This window comes from Astatotilapia calliptera, chromosome 16 (genome assembly GCF_964374335.1).
Source record: "Astatotilapia calliptera chromosome 16, fAstCal68.1, whole genome shotgun sequence".
NCBI lineage: Eukaryota > Metazoa > Chordata > Actinopteri > Cichliformes > Cichlidae > Astatotilapia > Astatotilapia calliptera.
In genome coordinates, this window is record NC_137437.1 from 8188045 (window position 1) to 8209235 (window position 21191).

Below are 21191 nucleotides of genomic sequence, written 5' to 3' on the forward strand. Positions count from 1 at the left end.
AACCTCAGCTCACTGCAGTAGCTTGAGCAGGTGTGAGTTAACAACAACCACAACACTCTGACAAGGAAGCCACCGGGCTCCGCTCTCCTCCTTTCTCAGACAAACTCAATCCCTAGGAGGCGCCGAGGCGGGGTAGTGTGCCACTGAGGCGTGTTCGGGGTGCTCCAATGTGCCTGAAGGCAGGACTGGCTGCCTGCCCCACTGACATCGCATTATTCAACTCATCGTGATGTTGACTCTGTGGATCCTCCGCTTAGTTGGTAGGTTTTAGCCCTGAGGTTTTTGCATGCATAGTGTATTACACATAAAAGTTCTAAGCACTTACAGGAGGCTTTCAAATATACTGCAGGGAACAGTTTCTATTTATCAAATAATACTTAAATGCTGTAATCTCTTTCCTCACATTTCCTCACATATGTTGGATTGCTGGCTGCACTTGTGTAATTAAACCGACTTGTTTAAACAATTTATAGAAATATTTTTAGTGCATTTCACATTTTGTCTTGCATACTGCCTGCTAGTCACGTGTCTGTGGCTTTTAGAGCAAACTTAATGCAAAGGCCGATTGTTTCCCTGCATCTCGACATTTTCACATACTGACCGATTCATCAGCAAGCAGCTTCGTTTTAGTTAACAAACTGAAAAGTTCATTGAAGATCAGGGAGTTGAGTTCTTAACCCAGTGTCAGTGCAGTTTAAAATGTTAATTAGAAAAACCATGTTGAAGAAAGAGTCAGTGCAATGTCAATGCAATGTAGTAAAGTTTTGAAAGAAAGACGAGAGTAACGAAGGAAGAAAATAAAACGAAAATGTCAGGTAGACTTGGGTCGGTCTCTTAAAAGGAACCAAGAACATCGAAACTGAGCGCTATTAAAGAGCACACTGCTGGTTTTATCCATTATATGCAGCGGTGCACTTTACCAGCACGTCACCACTCAGCAATTTAAAAAAATACCTTTAGCTTTTAGACTGATGTCGAACCTTCCAGTCAGCCAAATTTTTCAATATTTTTTCCCCTTTGTTTTACATTTTACAGTGTGGAAGAATAATGAAGACCAAAATAAGAAAAAAAAGAAATAACTCCAACACATCTGGAAAGTTTTTAACAACTTTGAAAGTTTAAAGTGCAGTTGCAAAGACCATCAAACACTGTGATGAAACTCTCACATGAGGATGGCCCCAAGAAAGAGCAAGAGTTCCCTCTGCTGCAGGGGATTAATGCTTCCCAGAGTCCCAGGAGCAGATTATATTAACTATTTAGAGACATTAACCTGTTAACATCCACGTTCTATGGACTTTCCAGGAACGTGTTCTAGCTCCTGTAATGATTCTTGATTAGCATGTGCTGAAAATGCAGCTTTGGCATAATTCCTCTTAGAGTCCTGTAGGTAACCTGATGGGTGTCCATTAATACTCTCAATTGCTTTGTCAACAAGGAGCGAAGGAGAGAGCCCTCCAACCACAGGGCAAACAAAGAGACGTAGAGCCACAAACTCTCCCATCTACACCCTTCAGGCTTGCTTTTGGACTGTTGGACTGTTGAGATAAACTTTGAATATACTATATTTATTGGAGATAATGTATTGGAATTTCAGGAGCAGGACCACGCCTCCAAACATGCTCCTTCGGGTTGTCATCTAAATAGGTTCCCCCACCCTCCCTCCCTCCTTGTTCTCTATTCTTTAACTTCTTCACTTCTATTTAGTACACGGGGATCTGCCAGGCCCAGGAACCATCACCAGTCTCCTTCGATGCCTTCCCCAAACCGCAGCTCAATTCATGTCAAAGCATTCACTTTTACCTACTAAAACGCTGTCAAACCTAAAATAAGGACGTGGGCCCAGCTAGTGAAATTACACTCTGGTGCTACCAACACAATGGGTAGTTATTCCTGTTATACTTTGAGGTCTGCTGCCTGGGGTGCATGGCATATTGTAAGTCTTGTTTTGAGTCTGTGCATTCACAAAAAACAGGAAGGCACTCAAACGTTGGCGTGGACTCTTGCGCTCATGGTCTGATGATGAACTTTATGTTAGTTGGACCGAAGCAGACCTTAGCATGTGGACAAAAGTATAATTAAAGCTTTAGCCAGTGCACCTGGGGGGCACCAACACGGGAAAAGGAGAAAAGTCCACACAAAAAGACCCCGGGTGACCAGTAAATTTAACCCATGCAACAGTGCTAACCACCATCATGCTCACTGGTGGATGTTAAGATATTAAGTAAGAGGTAAACTGTTTTAGCCAGGAAATACAACTAATGGAAATAACCAGCGGCCTGAAGAGATGTGAGGTGATAGTTTAAATGAGGATGTTTGGAAAGACAAGTTTGTTCTCCAGCTAAAACTAATCACGGGCAGAACTGTTCCTGCATGCGTGAAATAACCGAGAGTAATGAAGAAAAGTTCTCAGCCGAACGTTAACCAGTGCTTGTTGCATCACCAAAACAAACTTTAATGTCTGTGAGTCATGTAGCCCCTCAAGGCTGGAGGACAGAAAACATGTCTCCTGTCAGAAACCAAGCACAAGAGACGCTTTCGGGAAACAGTGTGGAAATGAAACTGAGCAGGACAGGTGAAATGATCAAAATCAGAAAAAAGCTCCTGGGCACAGATGTGAAAAAGCCCTCCCACTCTCCCCTCATAGACACGAGACACTGAGATGTGTTGTGAATCTCTTTGTGGCTGATTTGTCACTCATTCTTTCATTTTGATTGATCTCTCTGGTCATTTTGCACATATTTGTTTTCATTCTTTTCCCCTTTTCCTGGTCGTGTCGAGTCTCTCAGTCATGTCTTTTTGTGGTTACTTTACATCTGTGTGTATTATCCTTTTAGCTTTCAGTTTAACCTCTTTCTCGTTAGTAGTGGCTCTTTCTTTGAACCCCTTTCTGATTTTTCAGGGTGATTTTAAAGTCATTCTCTATGCGTTTCTGTTGAGTTCACACCTCAGTTTTTTGGTTACATTTGTTTTTAGTTGTTTGTGTGTCTGTGGTCTTTTTTGCATCTTGTGTTCACACTGTATCTGTTTTGTAAATTGTATCTGTTTTGTAAATATATCTGTCCATTTTAAGTAGATTTAGTCCTTTATTTAGGTTTTTTCTGCTGTAATGTTTCACTTAAATTGTCATTTTATGGTATTTTTCTGCATGCATGTTCATACAGTGATGTCGCACACACACAGTCACACAACAAAGAATGTGAATATGTGGACAAAGTCTTCATTAGTGGACAATCAGGTGTGCCTCCTTAGCAACATTTGTACACTGCTTCTTTGTTTTACTTTTTTTTTTTTTAAATAGCAGAATTTCTTTTTAGCAATTAGGCTTTTTTTCTTCTTCTTTGGTTGGTTTTGTGTTTTTGCATTATTTGGCATTTGTTATTACTGAGTTACATTGTGCTACTAAATTACACTGACAATGTGTAGGCTTAAGAAAAATGAATAATATACACAAAATAACTACTGGAGAGATGCAGCACAGGAAGAAGAGTGGGCCATCCACTAATTAACCGGTCAACATCTACTTAGCTTTTCCTTTTCAAACCGAGCTACTGAGCTTCAGTCAGCTGATTTTAATTAATGTGCAGCGAGGTGAAAACTGGTGGTGCATCTACAATTTCTGAGTAGTGGAGATATGAACATTTATTTTATTTTTATTGCAATAAAACACACACATGCGCTCAGTCAATCAGCTCACACTAATGGCTGATTGTAAGCAGAGTCATGTGTGGTATCAGATTAGAAAAGGACATCAGTGGTATTGCACATCACTACCATTAAATGTATAACAGCACACTTATAGCAGTCAAACTTAACTCCACCTGAAACTGGATCTTATGGAAATTACGTACCTGCGTCAGTTTATTTGGACTATACAGTAAATGATGAGTGAATCTTAGCTTTCGTGCTGTGGAGCTGGGCTAGGATGGAAGGCTAAATTATTAGTCAGCTACTGTGGCATGAGTCAGTCATTAGCAGCCACGGTGCAGAAGGACAGAGTTAATGAAGTGGAGCCAACAGGATGCAAACTCGGAACTCAGGGTCATTCGGGAGTTCGGAGGCATTAGGGGAGGCTGACAGCTCTAAATAAATCAGTGTCTTTGCTTTTGGTCAATAAAGTTTGGAGACAATATAATGACTGGACAAAATGTTATTTGGTTTAATGGACAAAGCATTTGGAGGGAAGTTATCTCTTGTTTCAGTTTTCCAATAAATAAATGTTTTTTTATGGTTTATGGTTTTATGGTTTTAATTCTTTTCTCCACCCCACCTCCTTCATCAAATGTGAAGGCTGCTATTGAATTCATTCATTCACAATCATTTCTTTGAACTGTTTAATTTGACTCATTATGATGGTCCTGTCATAGCAACAGACTTTGTCAATTTATTATAATTTCAGCGCTGAATTGTGTATTTCTCAACAACACACTGTAACAATATTAAATTGTTGTAATCCACCTTTTCCCGTCTTACAGCTCTTATTGCCTCCTCAGCCATCAAAGGAAGGACGTTCACTCCTTTGAACTCCTTTCTCATTTTTTCTTTATCTGTAAATGTTGTGAGGCCTTTAAGACCTTTAGATTTGCTATTATACAAACAACTGTGGCTAGTTTCTTCCACCGAAATAAATCACTTCTTGAATTTGATTGCAACTACTTGACCAACAATGAATCAAACTGCAAGGAAGGTTCTTTTATAGATTCCCTTTAGATCGCTTCGCTAGCCTTGAAACAAATATCTGGACACCTAAGCCTTATTTGAAAATGCACAAATGTCAAATCAAATGTATTTGAATAAAAGGCAGCAAAAAGTTACAAAAAGGAAGTTTGTCAGATTTTAAATCACACTCAACAGTAGCTTTTAGGATCACAGTTACAGTTTTGTTTTATCCTTTAGCTAGCAGGAGTGCTTTTATCACCTGGGCCTGGAAGCATCAGTACCCTTCAGTTCATCCGCACTACAGCATCAAGAAACGGACGTCTTTCATCATAGAATCCCATAGGATGCTTTTATGATGCTTTGGCTTGCATGCACTTTTCTTTTTGCGTCTCTCCACTGATTTGTCTTCGTGTTTAGGTTTAGGTCATGACACAATCATCAGCTTGTGCCTGTTGAGTTAGTGCTTATCATTTACTTTGTATATCTTCACCTTTTTTTCCCCGAAGTTCCAGAGTCCAAATTTGTGGCCTCTCCAAGCTGCATGTTTAACCATCCAGAGCAGCATCTTTGAAATCATCTGAAAGACCTGATTAATTCATATTAAGGCTGTTAAGGAGTTAACTATTAAGGAGTTAACTACAGGAAATGTCTTTATGTCTTTTAATGCCAAATGTCTTTTAGACACCATGCCAGTTAAAGTGTTCAAGGATACCGAAGCACTAATTAACACACCTACATTAGATCTGACCTTTATTGAATGGCTATGCACCAGTCTTTTTAAGCTGCTGATTGAAGTTGATTAGAAACCCTTCTACTGATCCAGGCGATGTAACAAACTGCAGACCTGGGACCAAACTAGCGTTCATAATCCTTCAAACTATGTAACTATGTTTTTATTTGAAAGATTCACAGAAACAGCACTGGGGAAAGTCGTCATAAGAGAGGCTGGATAAATGCTGCTGGCATTAAAGCAATGGTTAAAACATATTATACAGAATGCAGTTTTTTCACTGACTCTTCCTGACACTTGGAGCTGGAATTCCACAGAGTTACAGCATGTGCTAAAAACAACACTTTTTACACTGTTAATTAGGTGGGACCTTAATAACACATCTGTATCTCCCGGCTACGACTGCAATATATGTAATATATTTCAAGTTCTTGTTGTGATGAAAAGTTTTTTCTTTATATACAGACTGTGGTATAGATGCAACTAGACCCTGAGATCACTGAAATAAATTAGACGAAGATAAAAATGGTCTTTTTGTCATTCTTTAAAAGCAGTACACCATGCTTTTTGTATAAAAAGCGGGATAATAACCAAAACCATTAATGCATTCGTAGTGCGGTTTCCTCCAGTGCCCTTTATGTGGCTGTAGCTCAGGTGGCAGAGCAGGTCAGCCACTAATCAGAAGGTCGGTGGTTCGATCCCAGGCTGCATCCTGGCTGCATGCCAAATATCCTTGGGCAAGATACTAACCCTGTGTTTGCCTACTGGTGGTGGTCAGAGGGCCCGGTGGCGCCTGTGTCCGGCAGCCTCGCCTCTGTCAGTGCGCCCCAGGGCAGCTGTGGCTACAATGTAGCTTGCTATCGCCAGTGTGTGAATGTGTGTGTGAATGGGTGAATGTAGTGTGAAGCGCTTTGGGGTCCTATGGACTAGAAAAGCGCTATACAAATGCAGGCCATTTACCTTTACCTCTACCATTAGAAAGTCTAATGTCTTTCACGCTGATGCTTGTATTGTGCTTATTTGAGGCTGAGATGCTTCATTAAAGCTCATCGAGATCTTTCCTCTTACCTTTTTTTGTTTAACTGTGTGTTGAAGATTGGACTGATGTGTTTGTATGTCACATTTCTTTGTGGATGTTGTGTTTACTGACAGTAGTATTTTGAGGAAAAAAGATCTTATCAGTGATTTTTGCTGCATCTGTCACAGCTACAAGGTCAGAAAATGGTCAGAGCTAACCTGACAGTTTCTCCAGTTGATGAAATATTAAAATTATATTGTCTAAATCGTCCCTGTATTTAAAGAACATAATGTGTGAGTAATTTCCATTTTCATAACTAACATAGAAGCACAAGAGGGTAACACAGGTCGGACATTATTTTCTTTTAACTAAGCACCATGCTGATTTCTAATCTTGATTTTTAGACTTAATCATTATTACATTCACAATCAGAATTTCTTTCAGGGAAAACTTTTTTCACTGGTTTGTTTCGGTGTTGCAGTTCTTACCCTCCCTAAAGGTCCAAACTCACTCACGGATTAATTTGGCTGCAGCCAACATAATGAATTTATTATAATTGAGTTCATTTAGTAAACAAGGTCAATGAGATGCAAACGTTGCAAAAGGTTTCTGTAAGTAACTCTGTGAAAACGTCACTAACTCTTTGGGATCTTCTGGTTCTTCTTGTTCTGATCACCCCAAAGTATTGGCAATCAGTAGGACTGGCACTGAGCAGTGCTGATTTTCTAACCCTGGAATATTTCTAACATTTTGAGTTATTTTCCAGTGTTAGAAAATCAGCACTGCTCAGTGTTAGCCATTGTTAATCTTCAAAACTGACTAGGTTACTTTTAAACATATAACACTGTCAAAAGTGTTAATTTAACACTCAACAGTGTTGTATTTAACACTCAGAGGTGTGGACCCATATAGACACTCTCCAGTGTTAAATTAACACTGGAGATTTTGCTGTGAGGGACAGAAAAACTGAAGCAGAAAAAGTGCAAACTTCACCAACATCTGATGATATTTTTGCACACTGCCAGTTACATGCAATCACGTGAAGCTGAGATCTTTGATTTCATCTTTATGTTTCTTGTTTTTCTTAGTAAATAATTAAAGCTAATATGCACTCCCATCCAACCACCACTATGGTTGCAGGTCTTTGACTACGGTCCCATCATTACATTTCCTGCTCATCTATGTCCATTGAACTGAACAGCTGGAGACCAGCCAGACTAGCAGAAACCAATTATCAAGACTTGATTGTTCCCCGTCCTTTCCAAAAAATTATATGAAGCCATAAACGTCTTGTGGAAAATTGCATCTTATGAGGAGCTGGCTGCAATGCTTTTGATGAATAGGATTGTACTCTTTTTATTCCTCTTCACTATATTCTCTCTTAGGTAACTTCGGTTTAACTGTTTATGAACTCAGAGAACTTTAATTTCTGCTGTTTTATCCAAGTAAATCATAGCAAAAAGAATCCTGGCCTTTATTAGAGATCCGATATTTACAAAGAGCACATGTCAAATAAAATACAGCACTGATGTACTGCCTCAACCCTTGTGTCAAATCAAACACCAAATTGTCCTCTAAGTTTAGTTTACATGATGAGTTCAACAGTAAATTATTGAAAAATTAGCAAATATTTGAGTGAATATTTAATTTTTTATGTAAATCTGGTGAAGACAGTGTTGTTAATATATAGTATAGTCACATGATAAAGAAATCACATATTTTCTAGACTTATGGGCAGCAACAGTTGCTTCTCTAAGGTTGGTGATGTATTTCCTCTTTGACATTGTTTTAACAGCGAAAACTATATTTTTATAGATGTGCTCATATTTGCTGATGATCAGTTAATCCAGTAATTTGATTAGCAGGACATGGCTGCTACTTACCTTGTTATTTCCTGTGGAAGTAGTAAGGATGGAATTCGTTTTTCAAACATTGCTTCTGCATTTTGACTTCATTTTTGGTCAATAAAAAAAGACCTTCTTGCTTTGCTGTTCATTTTTATGTAAGTAGTTTTAAGACCTGCTAAATATACGGTCATTTTTATGATGCTCTTGCACATAACATCTTAGAATTAAGAGAGGCAACATTTTACATGTACATGGTTACATTTTTACAGAGACTTCTTTTAATTTCAGCAGCATAAACAATAAAGTAAAAGAATCCTGAACTGAAATAATAGATGTAAAATATGTAGACCAAGGCTTCTGCGAGTGATTTAGGTTTGGTGTAGTTCCACTGTTTTAAAACCTCAGTGTACTGACTTATTCCCATTACTGTTTCGACAGTGTGGCTGGGAAACTTTGGGGGAAATGGCTCTTAGCCTCAAGAAGCACATTATCCTCATTTCACCTTTTCTATACTTTAATGAAGTCAATAAAAGTGACTCCTTGTATGAATGCTGCTTTAGGCAAGCCACACAAGACTGCTAGCCCACAGTCTATGAAAACAGAATAAGATACAAAGTGAACTTAAATGTTCAATTAATTGCCTTTGAAATCAAGCACAAAGCAGAGGTTTCAAAAACCCTCTCTCGCTCTGACAGGAGCCGGGCCTGAATCCTCTGTAGATACTGGTAAGGACCACACCTTGATGACCTAGTAGATGGCTATATACATGGTTAGACCCCAGTCATATAAAGAGGCCAACTACCAGTTGGAAAGGAAAAGTGTAAATTCTACAATGCAAGTAGTTGCTGTCAGTCCCTAATGAGAAACTGGTTACAAAGAAATACACAGTGTTGCATTGACAACCTCTTTGCAATCAATTTGGTCTGTAGCAGGTTGCCGTGGTTGCCAGTAGTTTTTGTGTTTCCCTGCAAACACTAACAAACTACCCAAGAGCTGTACTGAAACTGTGAAATGTGTGATGTAAATCAGAAACCATATGCCTTCAAAGTAAAAGATGTTCCTTTGCAAATGAGTTAATTGCAGACAAAATGTTTACTTGTAAACAGTCTCTCTTTCTTTATTGCATCACAGATTTTTTTTAAAGTTTCACTACAGCTCAAAGAATGATTGGCAAGTGCATCTTTCATGCAAACTGAGAGTGAAAACTGCAATGTGCCAGCAACCAAAGCAACCATAAAGGGATGTTGGGTGCTTTCTGCTTTTCTTTAAACTTAGCAAGAGCCAGGAGCACCCAGCAGCTCCTCTTCAGGGAATACACATTTTTCTCTAGCAACTGGAGGCTGTCAGGGGGTCACATAGGCCTGTGTGACTGAGGCCTTATTGTACCTGGCAAGCTAGCATTACCCAGAATGATGTTTGGCAGCTTAAATTTACAAATTGGCAATCTTTAAATAATCTGTGTTTCACTAATTGTTGTGTCCCACAAGGTTTGCTCTTTGAGTTACTTATGGATTGTTAACTGGTGTCTTAACTCTATCACATACTTAGGACCATGAGTAAGAAGGGTCGCCTCTCTGTAAATGAGAAAATTTGAGCATCACGACCTTAAAGATCCGCTTAACATCTTTTCAGGTCTTAAGTACACATAAACAAACGTGATCCAAGATCTTTTCACATGACATGTCTTTTGTTTTGAATTTTATGCCGTGCTGCCATTTTTTACAGATTTTGCATTTCTCTGTCTGATGCTTAATACCTACAGTACAAGACAAGTTTTTCTATAAGAAACCTAAAAAAATAAACTATGGACACCTCCGGGTTTTGTTGACTTGCTTGAAAATGAGAGCCATAAAATCATAATGTAAGCATTATGACATGAAGGCTTTTTATTCACCGGGGAATAATCAATACTGGAGGAAATTAAAGGCTTTTCAAGCAGTGTTTCAGAAGAATGTGCTTTGATTTTTTGTGGTATTATTTGATTCATAACACTTTTCTGAACCATTTTATTTTTTGGTTAGATTTCAAAGTTGTATTCTCCCTGTTTTAAATCAATGTGAAGTGCAATATCCATTCTTGATCCACCTGCACTTCCAACATTTCTTGTCCATTCTCATTGCTTGTCGTAGCTTCTTCTGCCAAGACTCAAAATGTCCCACACTGTCATCCCATCATATCCTTGTTGCTCTGTTCACTGACATACTGCATGCTGCTACCAGTTGGTGTTTTCTCTCTGTTAGTGTTGAAGGCATCTCAAATTCAATCTAATGCAGCATTTTTGGCCTGTGAAGACTTCAGTATCCCACAATTTACTGACAGATATATAGACCGTAGATAGTTGGTGTTTAGGTCTGCATGTGTGTACTTACCCACTGAAATGGTCCACACTGCCATGATCTTGATGCGGGCCTTGGTGTGAGAATTGAAGCGGCTGTGGTGGATTGGGTTGCGTATGGCAATGTATCTATCCAGAGAAATGGCACAAAGGTGCATGATGGATGCTGTGGAGAACAGGACGTCCAGATAGATCCAGATGGGGCAAAGATCAGAGGGCAGGGGCCAACCGTAATCTGCAGAAGGGCAGAGAGTACATATTTGTTGAATCTGTGAAAATAGCTTTACCTGGATGAACAATGGTGCTTTAGTCTCAGTGTTCCGGATGATATCTTCCAAAAGGCAATTTCACTGCATTGTATCAACAGTGATGCATTTTAGTGCTGTGTGGTGTCAACATTACATCTTCTGCTACTTGACTGATAAATATCTTTCTTCAATTATTTAAAACTGCATTTTTCAGGTTTTCCCCGAAGTTAAGCTTTATTTACACCTGACTGATATTCACAGACTTAAAATTAAAATTCAGTAGAGACCATTTATTGAGAACATGCCACTTAAAAACGTGTTTCAAAATCACTCAGAAATGGTACTTTTTCAAATACTGATGTTTTTAAGCAACTTTCATTTAAAATCACTCTTGATCTTAACTGTCAGCGCTTGACCAATGAGGTGAATCCATGAATGAGTTTGGGTGCACAAAATTTGGAATTAACAAAATCACAGAGGAGAAAAACACTGTGCGAGCTGCTGAAAATGTTGAAAAATCTCTGCATAGCATTGTTTCTGGCAGGCCGTAGCCTGAAGCTTAGCCAGCAATCTTGGCAGATCAGTTGTTTTCAAAATCATCAGCTGATTGCTCTGCGGATACTCAGATGAACATCCTATTGGCAAATCTCACAAATCTCACAACCTGCTTCAGCCTGCATACAGTGGGAGCTGTCACTGTATGCAGTCTCATGCTCCTTCACAAAGCCACCTCCACCCTCATTTCTTCCATATCATGCTATTCATGTTCTTTCTCACTTAATTAAAGTCATGTCATTGTTACTGATAAGACAAATCTGCAGCTGCTCTCGCTGCCTTTTGACTTTGCACATTTGTGAGTGGCAGGCCAGGAAGGTCTCAGAACAGAGTCCCACTTTCAAACATAAATTATTGTCACTGAATAATAATCTTATTTTATTTACTCTGAAAGGTCCTCAGAGAACTGACATTAGAAGAGATCATGATATGAAATTAAACTATTTTTCTTGGATTATTATCAAACAAGAATCCAGGTTTAATTTTGTTATAAAATGTGTCTGAGCAGCAGTACAAAGTAACACTCAATAGAATGCTTATCCTTTTTCACAAAGACCATTGAAATTCCCACAAGAGCTTGCATTTAAGCTAGTGGAACAAAGCCTAACCTGGTCATGACCTCACTGTTTTACTTCTTCATGGCTCAATCCAGTTTAGAAATGTAGGTAGTTTAAACCTCAACTGCTGCATTGGAATCTTAAGAATAATATAGTATTGTAATATGTGTAAAATGACCTCATGCTTGGGTATTTTTTTAGCAAGAAATATGCCCACAAGATACCTTAAAAGGTGGTATTTGTGCTTCTTGTTGATATATTTAATTTGCTGTCCCAAGCATGCTTTACCAGTATGCTGCTTTGAAGAATTAGCTGAGCCTCAAAGTGAACGGTATGTTTGCATTCTCGTCTTTGCAAGCTTTATGTACTGTTTGAAAGAATCAGACCAAGGATAAAGGAGGCATTAAAATTTGTTTCCTACTGTATCATACAGGACTCAGAGACATGGGTGAGGAAATGGATTTTCTGCTTTTTAACACAGATTGGAGCCTGCTGATGTGGCTCGGGCATCTACACGGAAAGTATGGAACCATGGTGCATAACTGCAAGAACAAGAAAAAGCACCACAGAAGATGAAACATGAGGACTAACTGGAAAAATACTGTTACGGGGGTGATGAGTAAGAGAACCCAGACGCGGATCGCTCGTTAAGATTGAACAGTGTCTTTATTTACAGTGAAGCAAATCCAAAGTAATCCATAGTGCTAAGTCCCTTCCGTGCTCCCCTCGTGTGTCCATACGACTTTCGTGAACAGTGACGTCTCTCCTCTCGTATCTCCGTCTCACTCGTAGCCTGGAAAAAAGGCAAACAGATGCGGTTAGCCTCCCTCCGCTATCAAACGTTTGTCTAACACTCGATGAATTCGAGTAACTACCCGGCTTGGTGGAATACTCCAGTGCTGTCTGTCACTCAGCCACACCATTAAATAGTTCTGTCACAATGGTGGATGATTGGCAGCAGCTGGCGAGGAATCAGTTGCAGGTGGGACCACTCAGAGTGGCGGAACTTCCGGGTCGGACATCTCCCGTTGCTACGCAACCGCGTAACAACTACAACGGAGACAAAAACAGAGCGGGAGAACAAACACACACACACAGGTCGCCGGTCGTGGCACCGTCGAACCTGACAGTACCCCCCCTCTAATGGGAGCCTCCCGGCGACCCAGCAAACTTATCAGGGTGCCTGCGGCGGAAGTCTCTCACCATGGCAGCATCGAGAACCGCGGACCGCGGCACCCAAGAACGCTCTTCCGGACCGTACCCCTCCCAGTCCACCAAAAACTGAAAGCCCCTACCGCGGCGCCGGGCATCCAATATCCGTGATACGGAATACGCCGGCGAGCCGGCGATAATCCGGGCGGGTGGCGGGGGCCCGGAGGGCGGGCACAAAGGGCTGGTCCGGACAGGCCTCACCTGGGACACATGAAAGACATTGTGAATTCTTATGGAACGGGGAAGAGACAAACGTACAGTCACAGGATTCAACACGGCCAGGATGGGGAAGGGCCCGATAAAGCGTGGAGCCAGTTTCCTAGACTCGACCCTCAGAGGAACATATTTCGCAGACAGCCATACCTGTTGCCCGACCTGGTATGCAGGGGCCGGAGCACGGCGGCGATCCGCAAGTCTCTTGTTCTGCTCAGCGGTCCTCAAGAGGGCGGTCCGGGTGGCGCGCCATGCCCGCTGGCAGCGCCGCAGGTGGTGCTGGACTGAAGGAACCGACAATTCCCCCTCCGACACAGAGAGAAGCGGGGGCTGATACCCCAGGGAGGCCTCAAACGGGGAAACCCCAGTAGCCACCGACGTGCTAGCATTATGGGCATATTCGACCCACGCCAGTTGATCGCTCCATGATGACTGGTTCGAAGAGACCACACAACGCAGCATCGCTTCGAGCTCTTGATTAGCCCGTTCCGCTTGCCCGTTGGTTTGAGGGTGGAAGCCGGACGACAAGCTGGCCTGGGCCCCCAGTTCCTTACAAAACTCCTTCCACACTCGCGACGTGAATTGGGGACCCCGATCGGACACGATATCTTGGGGAACCCCATGGAGACGGAACACCTGCTGCGTGAGAATCTTGGCAGTATCCAGGGCCGAAGGGAGTTTCGGCAGAGCAACGAAATGAACAGCCTTTGAGAAGCGATCGATCACGGTCAAGATGACTGTGTGACCCGAGGAGGGGCGAAGACCGGTAACAAAGTCCAGTGCAATATGAGACCACGGGCGGCTGGGCACAGGCAACGGACGAAGGAGGCCAGCAGGGGGTGAACAGGAGACCTTGTTTCGGGCACAAACGGGGCAAGCGGCCACATACTCCCGAGCGTCCTTCCCTAGAGTCGGCCACCAAAACAAACGTTGCAGAAAGGCGATAGTGCGGTTTTTACCCGGGTGGCAGGCAAACTTGGCCGTATGGACCCAGTGAAGGACCTTACTTCGGACCGCCGCGGGAACAAACATCCTCCCATCGGGCCCAGTGCCCGGATCAGGTTCCGACCGCTGGGCAGCCTTAATAACCCGCTCTATGTCCCAGGTCAGAGCCCCCACGAAGCACGAGGATGGCAGAATGGGTCTCTCCTTCTCGTCTGGGTCGAGATCCGGGGAAAATTGGCGCGATAAAGCATCTGCTTTAAGATTGCGGGAGCCAGGTCTGTAAGAGATGGTCCAGTTAAACCGAGTGAAAAACAGAGCCCACCTGGCCTGCCAGGCATTCAGTCTTTTGGCCGCTTGGAGGTAGGTCAAGTTCTTGTGGTCTGTCCAGATAACCACCGGATGCTCGCTGCCTTCGAGCCAATGTCACCACTCTTCAAGCGCCAACTTAATGGCGAGGAGCTCCCGGTCTCCAACGTCGTAATTGCACTCTGCAGGAGATAAGCGACGTGAGAAAAAGGCACATGGGTGTAATTTTGCATTCACTCGTTGGGATAGTATTGCCCCCACACCTGCGTCTGAAGCATCCACCTCCACAAAAAAAGGTTGACTGATGTCTGCCTGTACCAACACCGGAGCTGAGGAAAAGAGGTGCTTGAGTCTCACAAAAGCCCGTTCAGCGCCGGGAGACCACTGGAATGGCTGCTTAGGAGAGGTTAGGTTGGTGAGAGGCAGGGCGACCTGACTGAAATTGCGGATAAACCGTCGATAGAAGTTGGCAAATCCCAGAAACTTCTGCAGCTGCTTACGGTTCTTGGGTTCAGGCCATTCCACCACTGCCCTCACTTTGGCCGGATCTGCCCGCAGCCGTCCCTCCTCGATGATGAACCCCAAAAAGGAGACTGTCTGCACGTGAAACTCACACTTCTCTGCCTTTACAAACAGCCGGTTCTCCAACACGCGCTGCAACACCATTCTCACGTGCTTGACATGGTCAGCTGGGTTCCGAGAAAACACAAGGATGTCGTCTAGATAAACGAAAACACAATGATTAATGAAGTCCCGTAAAACATCATTTATCATGGCTTGGAAGACCGCCGGAGCATTCGTGAGCCCGAAAGGCATCACCAAATATTCAAAGTGCCCACGATGCGTGTTGAACGCCATCTTCCACTCATCCCCCTGGCGGATTCTCACCAGATGATAAGCACTGCGGAGGTCCAGTTTAGAAAAGATGGCAGCCCCCTGAAGGAGTTCAAAAGCAGAGGTGAGTAAAGGAAGCGGGTATTTGTTCTTAATGGTTATCTTGTTAAGACCTCAAAAGTCAATGCAGGGGCGGAGCGTTTTGTCTTTCTTCTCAACGAAGAAGAAACCTGCCGCGAGAGGAGAGGTGGACTGCCGGATTATCCCGGCCGCCAGCGAGTCGGTGATGTAGCCCTCCATTACCTCTCGCTCTGATTTCGAAATACTGTATAGACGGCTTGTGGGCAAGGGAGCGCCGGGTAGCAAGTCTATCCCACAATCGTACGGACGATGGGGGGGAAGAGACTGGGCCTTTTCTTTACTGAACACCTGGGCTAGGTCGTGATATTCAGCTGGAACTGCAGTCAAATCGGGAGGAGCGTCAGGTGAAGATGGGCTAGTGGACGTCTGGCTAACTGTAGCAGAACGTAAACACTGTTCATGACACTTAGGACTCCACCCAGTTATCCTGCTGTTCTCCCAATCGATCTGCGGGTTATGGCGTTCGAGCCAGGGGTAGCCCAAAACTAGCGGAGTGTGAGGAGCCTTGAACAGAAACAGGCTGATTTGTTCAACATGGTTTCCGGAAAGAGAAAGAGTCAAATCAGTAGTGCGATGGGTTATACTGGCCAAGGGGGCACCATTCAGCGCCGCCACCTGGAGGACCTCAGGTAAGGGTTCAACAGGTATGCCCAACGTCTGGGCCAGGGCTTCGTCAATAAAACTTTGTTCGGCCCCCGAATCGATTAAAGCACTACATGGGTGAATACAGGACTGGAAAATCAATTTGGCAGGACAGCTGAGGTGGGGCAAGATGTTTGCGGTAACGCACGTCAGTATGCCCACGGCTACTGACGAGCAGCGTCTTTTCCCGACTCTGGGCATTTATCAGAAAAGTGTCCTCTCTTTCCGCAAGTGAAACACTCACCCCCCTGAGGTCTTCTCCGTCGGGCCACAGACCTAAAGCTGGCTCGACCGATCTGCATGGGCTGCTCCTCCTCCAACGGCTGTTCCTCCCACTCCCGTCTCCACTCGAGAGAGGGCCCTGCCGAGGTTTTGCTGCCGCCCGCTGGTCGCCGTCCAAACTCACGCCTATGCTCATCTAATTGAATGCACACATTCACCAAAGCACTGAGCGACTTAGGCAGTTCTCTTGAGGCCAACTCACGTTTTAGATTTTCGTTCAGGCCGTTTATGAAAGCCCCTCGTAGTGCATTTTCTTGCCAGCCGGTCTCCTCGGCCAAAATCCAGAAGTCAATCGAGAAGTCCGCTACACTCCTCCATCCTTGTTTCAGGGAAAACATGCGATGTGCTGCGCTGTCGGCGCTGGAGCCTTTGTCAAAAACACAACGAAATTTGCACAAAAAATCTTCATAAGAGATAGCAGGTTGCATGCTTACCACGGCCTGGGCCCATTGTAAAGCGCCTCCAGTCATTGATTCCACCATTAACCCCACCTTGGCTCCATCTGAGAAATAAGACCGAGGCTGTTCTCTAAAAATGAACGAACATTGTGTTAAGAACCCGCGGCTCTTATCCAGATCCCCACTAAACTTCTCAGGGGCCGGCAGCGGGTGCTCGCTCTGCAGTGTGGGAGGGGAAGGAGGCAGAGGAGAAGCCGCGGCTGTGCTGAGAGACGGCCCGGGCGACGGAGCATCAGCTGCAGCCCCAGGGGGAGTTAGCAAAATCCCTTTTAATTCAGCAACCAGCTGCCGTAACACAGTTTGTTCTTCAACAACATGTTTCATCATTTTTTCATGGCGTTCCAACATCTCACCTTGAATCGAGAGTTCTCGCAGAACCGGAGCGGCGTCCGCTGGGTCCATGTAAGTGGCTGGAGTATTCTGTTACGGGGGTGATGAGTAAGAGAACCCAGACGCGGATCGCTCGTTAAGATTGAACAGTGTCTTTATTTACAGTGAAGCAAATCCAAAGTGCTAAGTCCCTTCCGTGCTCCCCTCGTGTGTCCATACGACTTTCGTGAACAGTGACGTCTCTCCTCTCGTATCTCCGTCTCACTCGTAGCCTGGAAAAAAGGCTAACAGATGCGGTTAGCCTCCCTCCGCTATCAAACGTTTGTCTAACACTCGCTGAATTCGAGTCACTACCCGGCTTGGTGGAATACTCCAGCGCTGTCTGTCACTCAGCCACACCATTAAATAGTTCTGTCACAATGGTGGATGATTGGCAGCAGCTGGCGAGGAATCAGTTGCAGGTGGGACCACTCAGAGTGGCGGAACTTCCGGGTCGGACATCTCCCGTTGCTACGCAACCGCGTAACAACTACAACGGAGACAAAAACAGAGCGGGAGAACAAACACACACACACAGGTCGCCGGTCGGGGCACCGTCGAACCTGACAAATACAGTCACTATACCTCATGTACTGAAAGTATGTCTATGTCCCTCAAAACTTAGCAATGTATTTCATAGTTCACATAAAAGCAGAGAAGTCTCTCTTCTCCTTTTATATCTCCAGGAAATTTTCCCATGAAGGGAGGTGGCTTCATGATAACCAGTGGCTAATTTCGTAGGTTTTTGCAGCTGGTCTTTCTAATATGAATAGTAATGATACACAGGGACAATATTTGTTTTTGTTCTAGACTGCATATTTGATTTAATTTAACTTGTGTCTGTGATAAAGAACATTAGCTGTGCTGTAGTGGTGGTTTTCATGGACTTGTGTGTTGTTAGCCTCTAAAAAGCTGATCACACAGTCACTGCAGAGTGATAAATGGAATGAGTCATACAGATGGAACAAGGCCGAAGGCTTTTAGACCCGCCTCAAACTGAGAATGTGCTCCAGATACATCCACCACTGACTAAACAGCAGGTGCACAGGCTGGAAATATATGTTTCTACACACATGCACGTATCTTCAAATTACACACACACAACCACAGCATGTCTCCCTCATGGCTGTCGTGCTGCTCCTGCAGCAGTCATTTCTAAATATAGCCCTCTAAATTGGTCCTGAAACTACTCAGCTGCTGATGTAAATTATATTATATTATGAATATTATCACGAATGGAAGCAGATATGCTTTTTATGTTCTATAGATCAAGGTTAGTTTATTTATAGAGGTTGTTTCTGCACAGGGCAGTTCAAACTGCATAACACAGAAACAGAGCAGTGAAAATCAAAACTATAAAATCAAAATGGAATGAAATGAGAAATAGTGAAAAACTAAAAACAAATAAAAGCCTCACATTTTGACTGCAGAAATTTTTTTATTTACAAAGCAAATTCAGCAGTACCTATTTTTTTTTATTTTTTTATTAATCCTTTATTTATCCAGGTAAAAAATCTCATTGAGATTAAAAATCTCATTTCCAAGAGAGAAATTCTATTACATGGCAGACACGGAAAGTAAAAAAAAAAAAAAACAGCGAAGATTACTATTGAGTCTTTGTCACTGAAAGGGTTAAAAAACTGAAATTGCAAACGTTATCATAATTCTTTATCACTGGCCACTTTGGGGGTGTCACCCCAAGCAGCTCGCTAGTTCCATTGCACCAATCCCAATACATCAGGAGATGTCTATAAATCGATAAATGGCATCTGTAGATGAAAATGTGGTAATGTCCCATTCAATAAACACTTTTCGAAGAGATCTCAACAATTTTTGAATGGTACTCACTCTTGTGTCTTTAGTGATTAGCTAGGTTAGCTTCTGCTAGCTTAGATCAATACTCTTGCACCATTAGCAGCAGCACTTTCCTGCTCAGTTTGTCAAATGTTTATTCACTCTTTGCCCTCTTTTAGCATTAATGGCACTTAAAATAAATGTTATTGGGTTGCTTTGGAGATCAGACTAATTTATTTGGATAACTTAATCCACACCATAAACCCCCCTTAAACAACCCTGTAGATAGCCAGGCCCAAGTAGCCTGCGGGAACAAAGGTAGCTAGTCCTGGTATATTACCCCAGAAGCTGGGAAATCTGGCCAGCTGTGTGGCTATGATGAGCAAGCACCCAGTACTCCACCAAGCCCCTTTCCCCACAGAGCAACATACCTCTCAAATGGTCAAAGGAGCTTGCAAAGAAAAGCGTCTGGACTTCTTTAAGTTGCTTGAAGACGTCTCACCTCTCATCCGAGAAGCTTCTTTAGTTCTAAGGTCAAATGGGACTCTCCACCATTTGACCTTAGAACTGAAGAAGCTTCTTGGAAGAGAGGTGAAACGTCTTCAAGCAACTTAAAGAAGTCCAGACGCTTTTCTTTGCAAGCTCCTTTGACTACAACGACCTGGATGACTGAGAACCTTCAAAGACACATCTCTCAAATAAAAAAAAAAAACAAACTCTGGTTATTGGCAAGACCAATCTTAGATTTACGAAGCTAAAGATTCCAGTGACTTTAGCTGATAGCATTCCAGGCACCAAAGCAAGTGACACTGAAAGGAATTTGACACGCTGGCTATGGATAAACGTGGTTTCTTGCGTACAACATAGTGTATAACCAGATGTTTACTCTAGATGGCATAAACTTGCTCTCCAGTAACACTGTGACAAATCTTGGGCTCATTCTTGACCAAAATATATCCTAATATGATATTGTGCAATATCTCTAAAATTAGAAAAAATATTTTCAGAGTTACACTGAAAAACTAAAACTACTGCATTTTTTTTACTCCTAGCCTGGATTATTTCATTATCATCAGGTTGTAAAAGTTGTTTAAAAAGATTTTGTCGATCCAGAGCACTCCAGTAAGAATGCTGACAGAGAATAGAACAAGCAACCATATTTCTCCCATAATGCCTTCTCATTGTTGGTTCCTGTTAAATGAAGAACTGAATTCAATATCCTTCTCCTCAAATTCTCCTTCTCATGTTAAAGACATCATAGAACCATATTATCACAATAGGAGTTTTAATAAACTGAATGTGGGTGAAAGGGCCCTCTTCTGTGGAACTACAACGACACCGTCTCTAGTTTTAAGATTAGGCTTGAAACTTTCCGTTTTGACGAAGCTTATAAGGCTGAATCTAATTACTCTGAATCCTCCCTTAGTTAAGTTGCCATAGCCCTAGGATCCTGGGGGCCTCCCATGATAAGTGTTTCCTCTTAATTCACTTCTTTTTCACTCTGTGTTTACACCCCAGTATTGCATTTAACCATTGCTGATTCTTCTCATGTGTGCCTTTTGTCCTGTCTTGCTCTGCCTAAACCTCAACCACTCACGGCAGATGGCTGCCCCTCTGTGAACCATGAGATTTCTTCCTGTTAAATGTGAGTTTTTCTTTCCCACTGTTGCCAAGTGCTTGCTTAAAACTGATTTTCACAGCTAAATTGCTGACATTATGGTGAGTTTCAGTCCTCACAAAATGTAATCCTCCATGCATCTGCAGCCAGGCCCCCTCCTACTCTTTGTAAAGACCATAAGAAAAGCAAGAATAAATGCATCTACCATGTCTGCTTTTTTAAGAGATGTCAACAATGGCACTGAGGATTTGATGCAGATCTTTAAGGACAATTGGGACCTTAATTTTGCATAATCATGAAAAACGGAATGAATGTACGCATACAGAAACCAGCCCTTGATTGAATAAATCAGCTCATCCATGTGAATTTAACATCAGCCCATATAGAATATGTAGACAAAAAGTCCCTGTCAGTATCTGGGAGATTTTTTG

General features: G+C 42.7%; 1 protein-coding gene across 1 annotated transcript in view; it reads right to left on the reverse strand.

Annotated features, from left to right (window-relative positions):
- Nucleotides 1–21191, reverse strand: part of htr2aa (5-hydroxytryptamine (serotonin) receptor 2A, genome duplicate a) — a 104914-nt gene that overhangs the window by 19594 nt on the left and 64129 nt on the right. Inside the window, exon 2 of the mRNA XM_026144172.2 lies at nt 10621–10821. Within this exon, the coding sequence (XP_025999957.2) occupies nt 10621–10821 (201 nt within the window). The remainder of the gene's footprint in view (nt 1–10620; nt 10822–21191) is intronic.